Genomic DNA, 13236 nt, shown 5'->3' with positions numbered 1-13236 from the left:
GGAAGAAATACAGAAGGGGAGAATAACTCTCATAACTAGGGGTGCACTGATAGAGATTATTTGGGCCGATACTGATGGCTGATTTTTAAGGAGGCATATCAGCCGATCCATTTCTGATATGCACCTGGGCAGTTGGAGACCAGTGTCAGGCTGGTAAGTCTGGTGTGGGGTAAGGGAAGGGGTATGGGGGGGCAGACACTACTCAGCCAGGGTGGGGAAAGGTGCAGGATGGAGCCATGAGCAGGTCGTCCAGTGGATGCAGGGGTAGGGAGGCAGCTCCCACCCTGCATGCACCCTGGGAGGGCATGTGCCTCTGGTTCTGCACGCAGAATGGGGCAGGCTGCTGTGCTCTTCCTAGTGTGGAGCTAGGCCCAGCTGTGCTTGCAGTGGGCAGTGGCAGTGCTGGCAGAAGAGCTGCAGGGGAGGGCTGCAGCCTCCCCTAAATTTGCTGTAGCCCCCACTTCACTCCCAGTGCTGTTGCTGCCCACCCCGTAGTGCAGAACAGTCTAACCCAGCCCCCAGTCCACAGCAGTAGCCCACCCCACCCCGCGCACAGATCCGGGGTCACATTTACCCCGTGCCCTCCCACAGTGCACGCAGCAGGAGCTGCTCCCCCAGATGAGCTGCTCATGACTCTGTCCCATGCCCACCCCATCCAAGCAGTGCCTTCCCCAGCCCCACTTGCCCAGGGAACAAGAGAATTAGGTTTCTACCTCCCAATTCCCAGTGAAATGCTGTAGTCATGAGGCCACAGATCAGGCATTTCCTCAAGCCCCGCAATGGCTGCTTCTTAAAGCTAGAAAGAGAGGGTATGTGGAGCCAGAAGAAAGAGACAAGCCAGAGTAGGGGATGGTTCAGTGAGGCAGATGCTACCCTTTGCTTTAGCCTTCGTTTCTGTTCTGCTGAGGCAGGGCCATCTCACTGTTGTTGATCCGCTTCATCCAATGTATGAAAGGCACAGAAAAGAGGCGGGGGCCAGAATGTTAGACCCCTTCTTCCTTCTCCATTAAACAACTGTTAGTCATGGTATTTTCTGTGACTGGTAAAAAGGGAAGCAGAGAAGACCCAGCTATGCAAGTCCAAATAGCATCCACCCTCTGCATAAGTAGCAAAAATTACACCTGAATGACTATAAGTGTGCCACTTCTGTGCAAAGGTGGAATAGGATTTATCTGTAAGCATCCCAAAACAGAAAAGCAAAATACCTGAAAGCTTACTAGTATCACTTTTCTTAAAAATGTGTACCATGTATTATACACCAAACCAACCCTGGAGGTTTTGTACCTTCAGGACAGATAAAAGGCTGTATAAAGCAAACTCCTTTGTCACATACTTAGGGAATTTCTAGAATCATTTAGAAACCATGCATTACATTTAGTCCCAGGGACAGACCATCCCAAGGCCTTTACCCCATTTAAGTGCTCCACCCTGGTGCTCTGCACATGGGCAGAATTCACCAGTGTCTGATCTCTAGTCAGCAGCACTCAAAACCCTGTTTGGCAGAAACCCTGAACCTTTAGGAACATAGCCTTTTCCAGCTTGTAAGTGGCTGCCCTTTCCTAGGAAGCAGAGGGGGATTCACCATGTCTTTTTCACAGAATGCAAGTAACTCCCACAGAGAATTTGGTCTGTTTCATAGATGGCCTGCAACGGAGTCAAGGGGTAGAGAACGGCTTATCTGTGATGCTGTTTAGCTACTGGATCTGTTATACCCAACACTCTATAGTAATGTGCACAGAACAACTCAAGCAAGCAAGTAAACAGAAGATATCACTTACTGGTGTTATGGTCTACGTAATAAACTCCAACTTGAGGATCATAAGCTTCTTCCCATCCTAATGGCAGCTCATCACTAATACAGTCAGCAAAGGTTAGTGGCTTAGTATACCTGAAATACAAAATACATTGTTTTAAATGCTACATGTCCAGCAAAGTGATTTGAAAAAAATACCAATAACTTTTCTTAAAGGGAGTCAGTAAGAAAATGATGGAAACTTATGTTTTGATGCGTGCCATTTTTTTTATTTTTAGCAATGATCTACAAACAGTGCCTCTTTTTAGTCTAAAATAGCAGGATGATATAGTTACTTTGCCAGAATTCCCAGACCTTATCTGCCTCAGCCAGTTGTCATTCAAAAGGAGAATATTAAGAATATTGCCAGGTATTGGGGGGGGGGTTTATGGGCCTGGAAAGTTCATAGATTAGGACTTCTTTTTTTGTCTTTGTCAAACCTAACAATATAGTACACTGCTATTTAGGCACTGCATACTTCAGTATCCAAGGTACTCTTCCTCCATAAAATGCTATGAAAACCAATAAGAACAACTCCAAGCCTAACTTAAAATGGTGCAGCCAGACGTAACTGAACCATTCCCAAATGTCACTGATGGGAACTAGTACACAGTTGTTTGAGGTGCTGAAGCTCTAACACCAAGGGATTGGGAGTGAACACCTAGCTCAGCATGCCTCATAGGGGGTGGGTGACCTGTGGGTGGGAGTTTTTTCCACTTGCATGCTTTCCCTTCTCTTCTAAACATGTGTTCAATAAACTTCAATAGCCAGCTTATGACTGAAGTCTGCCATGTGCTCACGTGACCTGGGGGAGGGAGATGCTTGTATCCATGTTTTTTGCCTCTCAAAGGCTGGGGGACATGATGAGGGACTGCAGAGAGGTAGGGAATGAGGACAGAGACGGTTGTCAGAAAGATGGCATTTACCAAACAAGAAAATGCAAGGGAGCTCACTGACAGCGCCAACAAAAGGGGAAGAAAGGGAAGTAGAGTTATGGATGCCCACCACCACCAGACCAGCCAGTTCCAGATTGTAGGGGATATTTCAGGCACTTCTAAACTAGTTTAAAAACAGGCTTAAATGTCTGTCCACTTCAGTTTTAAACTTCATTTAAACTACTCGTTATTTGTGTCCATGCACCATGCTACATTTTAACCTCCTGTCTCTGTTGCTTATAACCAGTGTTCGAGTCAGTCTCCAATCCTTATTTAAAATAAAAAAAGGAGAGAAAGAGAAACATACAAACTTCAACGTATAAACACAGATTTCAGCAACATCAAATGCAAGAGATGAAGTGGCCCTGAGAGACATTAAAATAAAATCAAAGAAACAAAACAACCCCTCCTCCCCCAAATTTTTCACATCTGGTTGGGTGAGAAACTTTTCTTATCCCACTAAACTTCCTGTTTCATGGAACAAGATCATTCAAAGTCAAAAAACCTGTGTGTGCACATGTCTACTCCAGGAGTCAACAGCACTGGGGTGTGGAAGGCTGAATTTCAAGTCCCAGGTGAGTCCATAGATCCTAAATATTCACCAGAGCAGGGATGAGTGCTATAACCCTCAATTTCAAGTGCATCATATTGTGGGGTGCAGTCAGTCTCTCCCTGACCCAGCCAATTAACTGAAACACAATTCTGCAAAATTCAGTTCCCATTTTACTACACTTTAGTTGCAAGTGTGTGCACAGATACAAACACACCTTAAGAGACACTGATCCAGAGAGGGTACGGCAGCATGGCTGGTCGTGTTGCACATGAGTTCTTGGCGTGGGGTCTGACCAGACCCCCTGTTTTCATGGAGGGCTCATGGGGTAAACGATGCTGCTGCTCTCAAAATCGTAAATATTGTTTTAATAGTAAGCAAGAGTAATCGCTACAGACTTGTTCCATGTTTCTCTCAGAAAGCATTGGTTTAAAACACCACGCATATTTTCCATGTTCTCACAATTTTAACAACTACAGTTCTCCAACCTAGTTTAGCCGATTTGAGCAGACACGTAAACAAAAAAAGCATATCCAATTCCAAGCAGCTTGTAAACGAAACAATGAAATAGAGCCTCTTGCCCACAGAAGCTAATGATTTCTACCTAGGATAAGATGATAACATTTATTTTTCATTTGTATAATACATTTACTTATACTAAATTTCAAGAGGTTGAAAGGAAAATGTCACTTGCTATAAAAAATACCAGCCACATTTAGTATTTAATTTTGAATTTCCCAAGAAAATGCCTAGCTCTGTCCTTAGAGATGATGGATCTTCTATACCAAAGGTATACCTGTGGGGCAGGGAGGGGAGGATCAGACAGGAAGGGGGAGAGCAGACATCACACTCACCCTCGTATTTCTGCACAACAATGCTACTACGCTAGCACAATGCATACACCATTTTCTGGTGTAAAACAGTCCAGCCCACACTCATCTAACTCTATGCACTGTGTTTAAAAGAAAACCTTGACAGGAACATGGCCAGGGCACATGCCCTGGAAATTTCTTCCTTTTGTAAGTCCAACTCAGCTTATGTCAGGTAGAGCTGCTCAGTCCTGTGCCTTGGTCGTAAATGGCAGCTGACTTGGGGAAGAGCAATAAGCCTTCTCTCTCTCCACAAGCCAACACAGGCACTAATATGACCTCAAATAAGGCTATACATGCTTTGTATCCCTCAGAGGCAAAAAATGTAAAATAATCACTTTGCAGACAATGATGGGGTTAATCAAAATAACTGAGCGCTTTACATTTTATTATGAAGTCAATGCGGTACATGAGCCATAGCTGTTCACGTGCTACCCAGTAAGGCTCACATCAGATATAGTCAGAACATTTGTCCTCCCATACCAGTTCCAAGCAGGAACATTAAATAAAAGTTACAGCAACTATGGATTGCCAACATACATTCAAATGACAGAAAAGCTAGTTCTCCCTCTTTTCAAACAGAACTCTTGTAAGTGTAGAAGTATTTCATATACTCTTCAGACTGCTAGTACAAATGGAGGGGAATGAACTCAGTGGCCTTCTTGCAGTCCTGCATTCCTGTTTACTTCTCAGTTATAAATCTACATAAATATAAGCTTCTTCCCAAACTTTCCTTCTTCTGGCTTGGCCTTCCTAGCCAAGCCCCCTTCCAGCCCTTCACTCAGGTTATGCATGGAGAGTCTGTGAGATGTCAACATGCCCGGCTGGTTCTGTTCTCCTCCTCCATAGGTGTGGGACTCTTGCACCTTTCCAAACTGTTTGGCTCAAGATCCTAAGTCCCAATTTAAAGTATAAGTTTCTACTTCAATTCAATTCATTTTGTCATTCAAGCTTAAACAAGAAAGTGAGTTGGCCTTTCCTTATTGCCTTGGGTAATTCACATGCATTCCTGCAATAATTTTGATTGCACAACCAGCCTCAGAATGGCACTCCTTTACCTTCAGGCTCTGAGAGATTATTCACACTGTTATTAAATAGACACAGTGAGGTTTTTGTTTTGTTTCATATTTAAGTAGTGCCAATCCATGCAGCCATTCTGAAATAAGAATGATGTTCTATGAGCCTGCCTTCTTGTTCAGTACTATTAGGAATAAATGAATGCTGGGAATTCTTTTTAAAATCTGAAGTATTCCTTTAAGAAGAAAACTGAAATTGCTAACTCCATGCTTGCTTATTTTCTGGTATTTTTTCCCAGTAAACTATACATAGAAAGTCTGATAGGCAGGCTTCTATCTCTGTGCTTATTTGGCAAGGCAGTGGAAGAATGGTTTGACTGGATGCTTTACTTCACTTAATTGCTGTATTTGTTTCTTGTGAGAGACATTTTCCCTACTCCTCCCCACTCACTCCAAACCCAACACACCAGCACTCTCCACTTCCCCCACTTACAGTTCAATTCATCCTGAAGGCCAGGTGGAAGACTTGGTCACAATTTGGAACGTGGAAGAACACATAGATTCATAGATGTTTGGGTCAGAAGGGACGTCAACAGATCATTGAGTCTGACCCCCTGCCCTGGGCAGGAATGAGTGCTGGGTCAGATGACCACACCCAGATGCCTATCCAGCCTTCTTCTGAAGACCCCCAGGGTAGGGGAGAGCAACCACCTCCCTTGGAAGCCCATTCCAGATTCTGGCAACCCTTACTGTAAAGAAGTTCTTCCTGATGTCCAGCCTAAATCTGCTGTCTGTCAGTTTGTGACCATTGCTCCTCGTTAGCCCAGGAGGAGCCCTGGTGAACAGAGCATCTCCAGTTTCTTGATGCACCCCCCCTAATGAATTTGCTGACAGCCACAAGATCACCTCTCAGCCTTCTCTTGCGGAGGCTGAAGAGATCCAAGTCCCTTTGTCTTTCCCCATAGGGCTTGGCCTGCAAACCCTTAACCATATGAGTGGCCCTCCTCTGAACCCTCTTGAAGTTATCTACATCCTTCTTAAAGTACGGTGCCCAAAATTGGACAGAGTACTCCAACTGCAGTCTGACCAATGTTGCATAGAGAAGTATCACCTCCTTGGTTCTATTTGTCATGCATCTACTAATGCATGATAAAGTGTGGTTAGCTTTACTAATGATTTCATCACACTGACAATTCATGTTTATCCTGTAGTCCACTATGACTCCAAGATCCCTTTCCGCTTCTGTGCTGCTGAAAGGGTCATTCCCCAGCCAGTAGGTGTGCTGGATATTTTTACACCTTAGGTGCAGCACTCTGCACTTGTCCTTGTTGCATTGCATCCTATTATGTTCTGCCCACTTTTCCAACCTGTCCAGGTCTGCCTCCAATCGTTCCCTATGCTCCGGAGCGTGCACTTCATTCCACAAGCCCGAACTTGGGCAGAGTACACTTCACGTTCATATCCAAGTCACTGATGAAGACATTGAAGATTGCAGGTCCAAGGACCGAACCCCGCGGGACCACACTGCCCACATTCTCCCAGGTCAATACCGACCCATCCACCACCACTCTGAGTGTGGCTCCTAAGTCAATTTGCCACGCACCAGATTGTGTAATCATCTAAGTCACAGCCTCTTAATCTATTTATGAGAATGGGATGAGATACCGTATTGAAGGCCTTCCTAAAATTCAAGTAAATGACATCCACCTCTACTCCTGCGTCTAAGTGTTTTGTGACTTGGTTATAAAACAAAACCAGATTAGTCAGGCATGATCTACCTGCTACGAATACATGCTGCTTGCCCTACTGCATTATTTTTCCCACTGGACTTGCACAAATATAATCCTTAATAACTTTTTCAAAGACTTTTCCAAGAATAGAGGTGAGACTAACTGGCCTATAATTACTCAGATCCTTCTTCCTCCCCATCTTGAAAATAGGGATCACACTGGCCCTTTTCCAGTCCTCCAGGACCTGACCCGAGTGCCACAAGAGCTCAAATAGCCGTGCCAGTGGCCAATTCCATCAGTACCCTTAGATGCAGTTCATCTGGGCCTGATGACTTAAATGCATCCAGCCCATCCAAGTGACTCTGCATCAAGTCAGCGTCAGCAGTTGGTGGACTGGTATCCCTCTGATGCCCATCTAAGAACCCATTAGGAGACTTGTCTTGACCCTTGTTCAGGAACACTGAGGCAAAAAACTCATTAAAGAGCTCAGCCGTGTACCCCCTGTCTATCACTAATTGCTCCTGCTTGTTCAGCAAGGGTTCTAGGCTGCCCTGTGCTTTCCTTTTACTCCTCACATACCAAAAAAATACTTTTTGTTGTCTTTAATTTGTGTTGCCAGCCTCTGCTCTGTAGTTACTTTGGCCTAACTATCTCCCTGCAAAATATACTCCTCCTTGGTAGTTTCCCCCTGCTTCCACTGCCTATATACTTCTTTTTTTGCCCTTAGGCTTCTCTAGATTTCTCTGTTTAGCCATGGAGGATTTTGGCCCCTTTCTCCTCTTTCCCTCGCAATGGGATCATCTCCCTCTGCACCCAAAGGATCACTTCCTTTAGGAATGATCACCCTTCCTGGACTCCCATGTTGCCAATACTCCTATCTTGCAGTGCATCAGTGATTAATCTCCTGAGCACACTGAAGTTAGCCTTACTAAGGTCAAGCACTTCTGCCCTACTAGTTATCTTTCCCACCCTATGCCATATGGTAAATTTGATTGATTGATGGTCACTGTCCCCAAGGTGACCACGAATCTGCAGCTCCCTTACCAGGTCATCCCCATAGCGAACACCAATTCCAGTAAGACATTGCCCCTAGTAGGACCGTATACCTCTTGCGTTAGGTGAAGGTCCTGTATGCAGGTTAAGAACCTATGTGAATGGTTGGATTTGGCTGAGTGCTGCTCTCAGCAGATGTCAGGGTGGTTTAGGTCTCCCATGACAACCATGTCTCTAGACTATACAGCCTCTGAGAGCTCCCTTAAGAATTCCAAGTCTAGCTCTTCCTCTTGATGTGGTGGTCTGTAGCAGACCCCCACCACCAAGCCCCTTTCCCCCGACCTTCATGTAACCTAACCCACAATACCTCAGCTTTCTCCTCCTCTGATCCCATTTTGATTAGGGTAGATGCTCCTTAACATAGAGAGTAACCCCCCTCCCACTTTCCTTCCTACTCTATCCCATCTGTACAACCTATACAACTCAAACACTTGTTCAGTAAACCCCAATTACATGCACAAGCTATGTTTAGAGCCCGTAAGAAAAATCGCCCTGTGAATCATTACATGCCCAATACGAACCTCAAAACAATCTTTTCAGCCTTTCATTTGACAAGTCACATGGCTGTAAAAGATGAGTTTCTGTAACAATGTTTACTTTGCCACTTATGTTTTGCAGAACTTAGCCAGAAAGAATGATCTTGCCCCGCTTAGACACAGTTATGAAAACCTGTATTCACTGATTTCCAACCAACCAGTAGATCTCAAGCAAAGAGAGGTGCCTCTAAATCCCAGAGAAAAGCAGGGTATTAGATGCACCCTTCTTCTCAGCATTTCTTATTGGCTAGCTTCCACTTAGGCATCTAAGAAACCACAAAACTCAGCCCACTAACTGCCCGAGCACTGTGTAGGGGAGCCTACACAACAAAAACAGGATTGAAGATATCATTAAATAGCCAGATGTCTAAAAATTAGATGTTGCAATGCAGAAGTCCCCCTTGGTGTCTAGCCCCTGATTCTTCACTCGAGAATCTATGGTTTTTGGATGGGGCAGCCTTGTTTTTTCTTGTTTTCTTAGATCTGGGCAAAAACAATAAAAACAAATGAACAAAAAGGGTCTATATTTTTATTAACAGTACATCTGAGAATAGATTTAGACAGGAGCTTGCAGTGAAGAATGAGGAAGAATACCAAAACAGCACTTCTACATCTGTTCAAAACCAACATCAAGAGACATGCTAATGTACCCTGTTCAGTCCTATTTTGTAACTAAAAACACAGGTTATGAATCAGATCTCCTTGCTTCTGACCTTGAAACCTGGGGCAATTCCTCCATGCCATGGGAAAAAACAACCATCTGTGATAGCATTGCAACTGTATATGCCACTTACAACCTCAGTTCTTTTAGGAGGCCTGGGTGTGGCTCACCTGCCCTCCTCCCTCTCCCCCACAGAGCAAACACCTACAGCATGCATGGACTAGGATTGCCTCTCAGACAGCAACCACAGACAGGCTCTTACAGATGTGAGATCGTGGAACTGAAAGCTACTCTCCACTGGCAAGGAGTAAAGGGACCAACTGCCCCATTCCTTGGCCCTGTCTCTTCCAAGAGAGTGGATACATATTTCACCTGTGCATTTGCAAAGGTGCCCAAAGACCAGAATGCATTTCTTACGTTAAAATGCATAAATAGAGTCAGACTCAAATTCAACTTCAGTCATCTCATTCCGATGGTAGAGTGACAAGTTGAGAAGTGGGCAAAAAGAACTTAGTTTCAGGTACCACCACTGCCTACAGTTATTCTCCTTGCATATTTGTAACTTTACAATCATTTTTAACTTCCACAGATTTCTTCTCTCCCATATTGCTGTGCGAAAAACTGGCACAGATAGAGCAAGTTATCTATATAAGGAAAAATGAACTTGACAGAATTGTTATAATAAAATTCACAAAATGAACTGGAAAAGAGAGGAAACAGGTTTTTTTTTTCCTTTTTGGGGGTGCACTATGATTTTGGGTCTGTTTATCATTGTGATAATACAACATTTTCTGATAAGTATAATTTTAAGTTGATGGCAACTCCTTAGTATCTACTATGCAGTAGGCCTTTCAGGCTGTACTTACAAGGCAAGGTTCTTTTCCCAAGATAAATCATGACTCAGTTACCAACACGTCATTTTTACACAATACTTGGCCAGCGCAAGTCATAGCAAAACTTCAGTATCCTCCTTTTGGGAAACTTAATATTTGATTTGCATACTGTAATCTGCACTGACAAATACTAGTAGCCTTAGGACGTTTCTGAAACTCTCAGAGTCAAGCACAGTCAACCCTTGTTTACTTTTACATTTCATAATCTGAAACATTCTCTACTGTAACTGATCCTCCAACAGGAGCTGTACTGAAGACCTTTCCCTTTTCTCCACTCTACACTATGCGTGAACCAACGAAAGCAGTCTACAAATTGATTCACATAAGCTTCACAACTTATTTGAGATGTGGAAAAAAAGGCTTGGCTTACTTACTGGCAGAACAGCTTAAACCAGGAGTAATTGAGCAGGCCCTGGTTTCTTTTGCCCAAATCACTGATCTATTAAGCTATAGCAACATTTTATGGTATGAGTCCAAGTAGAGTTTTGGAATTATAATGCCAACCCTTGATGCACATAGTAAGTTGGCCGTGGGCTGACAAGGACATACCAATTCTCTTGTCCAGAGAAAACTACAAAACCAAACCAGGAGCGGATAATGCAGGGGCGGGCAATTATTTTGAGCAGAGGTCCGCTTACCCAGTTTTGGCAGACCGTTGAGGACTGCATGGGTAGCCCTGTCCTCTGACAGGTGCCCTACCCATTGACAGGTGCCCCACCCCCTGGTCACCATCTTGGGACCAACGTCCCAGGGCCAGCACCAGTGGAGCCCAAAGCACAGCGCAGGCTAGCAGGGGTCCATGGAACTGGGCCAGGCTGCACCAGCAGGGAGGAGGGAGCTGGCCCGACTTCATAGAGCCCCTGACAGCTGGGACCCTGTACTCCTGCCACCCTGCTCTGGGCCCTGCTGACACTTGCCCCGGGACACTGGTGCAGGCCTCATGCTCCCACTGGCTCCCCACCCACTCACACCCAGTGCCACCTAGCTCCATGGTACAGGTGGGGGGGCAGTGCACAGCCCCAAACCCCTGCTCACCAGCAGGGAAGAAGCTGGTGCTGAGCGCGGGGAAAAGAGGCCTCTTACCTGCCCCGTGGCCAGCGCTCCCTGCTGCAGGTGCTTGCAGCCCGTGCAGGGCTGTCTGGAGCAAGCACAGGAAGCCCCAGGCAGGCTATGAGCAGCTGCAGCACAGGGCACTGGCCATGGGGCGAGCGAGGGGCCACGTTACAAGGTGGTGCCGAGTGCGGGGCAGGGGAGAAAGCAGCCTCTTGCCCACCCCATGCCTGGCGCCCCACACCGCAGCCACTCGCAGCCAGCCTGGGGCTGCCTGTGCCTGCTCCAGACAGTCCCATGTGGGCTGTGAGTGCCTGCAGCGCAGGATGCTGGCCATGGGGCAGGAAAGGGGCCACTTTTCTCCACGCAGGGAAGGAGCCTGTGGAAAAGCTGAGTGCAGGGCTGTCCAGAGTGGGCACAGGTAGCCCCATGCAGGCTGCGAGCAGCTGCAGCGCAGGGCACCGGACATGGGGCAGGGCAGGAAAGGTCTGCTTCCCTCCCCCTGCGCTCCTTCCCTGTGTTGAATTAAAAAGATCGTGGTTCGTTTCTCGGGAGGTGGAAAAAAAAAACTTTCAGCTTCAGACACACTTTATTAGCAATACAAAAGGTATATATTTGCAAATAGGGTCAGAGGGAGAAGACAAAAGATCAAGTCCCTCTGCCCCCGAGCATAATCTTTAGCAGGCTTTTATCCCCTCTCTCCTGACCACGTGTGCAGAAGAAGGAATTTTTACAACTCATTTCCGGTTCATACAAACATATATGTAAACATGTCGCTTCATACGTCCCATGTGCATTATAATTAACTACTTAAGTATGCGGGGCGGGTAGGCTTAATATGCATTAGGCTATCACGCGTGCGTGGATGGGATTCAGGATTACTCAAAGTTCAACCTGAAGGCAAAAAATGGCATTTGCTCTTATCTTAGCCTTAGGAATTTGGGGCCATAAAGAAAGTGTGATTTAGTGTGACAAAGAGATAGTAAATTTGCAGGACAGAGAGGGGGTGATGCCTTAGTACAAAGGGCCTTTTGGTGGCTTTTCCCTTCAATTTCCACCCCCCCCCTTCCCTCTCCCATTAAGGAGACAAGGATGGGTAGCAGCTGTGTTTTTCTTTTTTTTTTTCTAAATCTGCTATTGATAATGCATTTTTAATAATATTTCTAACACCTGCCTGGGTCCCCTCCCCCCACCTCACTTATCTGAGCTTCCCGTGCCGGGGCAGCCACATGTTCCCAACCCAGAAACGCCAGGTGAGGCTTCCAGCTGCAGGTGGGGCCAAGCAGGCCCCGCTGTTGTTGGAGCCCACTGGGCTTCCCCTGAATTCTACTGTCCTTGGTTCTTGTCATTTGACAGGAGCCAAGGGCAGAGAAATATTAATTTTCCAAATTTTTGGGGGTGCCCCACAAGCCAGACAGAATGGCCTCATGGGCCGCATCCAGCCCGCAGGCCGTATTTTGCTGCCCCCAGGTTAACATATGCGGCTCCCATGTTCATGAGTACACCTTAAGGCATGAGTATCAAAGTTGTGGCCTGCAGAGTCATGTAATCCAGCCTGCAGGGCTCCTGGAAGGGCTGGGACCACCACAAAAAGCATTTCATTAGGTACTGGTTCCCCAGTACTGCACTTTCTATGGCACTCTGAACATCTAGGCAGGCAGCAAGCTCAGCATCAGGGACTAAATACTAAAAATTGTGCATCCTGTCATGCAACATGTACACAATTTTGGAGATCTAAGATAATATTTGTTCGATCTGAGTCATGCAATTAATTTAATGTTGGTCAGGGGGCTAGGTAAAACTAACAACTTTATACCAGACTTGCTACTATGGTGAAGAGCACTGTCCATGGACTGAGAAGAAAGCAGCCTATGTCTTCTCTGTACTGGGACAGGTTTGGCTCTGCAGGCTACTCAGCTACCCTCGTCTCTAAGGCCCATCCCCACATCCTTCTTGTTTCAAAGATAATCCCCATCCCAGAAGCATGCAGTGCAGTCAGAGGTTCCTCAGACAGGAAGGTCCTCTATGCTGGGATTCTCCCTCAGGAGAAATCTTAGAGTAGCCAGTACAAAGCACCTCTGAACCATTAAAATATCTGTCCCTGTGTCTTTCTTCAGGGAATTTTACTTGAGTGAATAAAGGATTTGTGTG

At 45.8% G+C, this 13236-nt stretch overlaps 1 protein-coding gene across 2 annotated transcripts in view; it reads right to left on the bottom strand.

The window, feature by feature from the left end:
- WWC1 (WW and C2 domain containing 1) overlaps nucleotides 1-13236 on the bottom strand; it is a 154967-nt gene that overhangs the window by 73757 nt on the left and 67974 nt on the right. For both annotated transcript variants that reach the window (XM_090064969.1, XM_090064970.1), the window contains exon 2: nucleotides 1779-1888. In XM_090064969.1, coding sequence (XP_089921095.1) covers nucleotides 1779-1888 — 110 coding nt within the window. The remainder of the gene's footprint in view (nucleotides 1-1778; nucleotides 1889-13236) is intronic.

The sequence above is a fragment of the Crocodylus siamensis genome, chromosome 10 (assembly GCF_052110815.1).
Source record: "Crocodylus siamensis isolate JL-2025a chromosome 10, ASM5211081v1, whole genome shotgun sequence".
Lineage (NCBI taxonomy): Eukaryota > Metazoa > Chordata > Crocodylia > Crocodylidae > Crocodylus > Crocodylus siamensis.
Note: the sequence above shows the minus strand (reverse complement) of the source record. Positions and strands in the feature narration are given on the sequence as shown.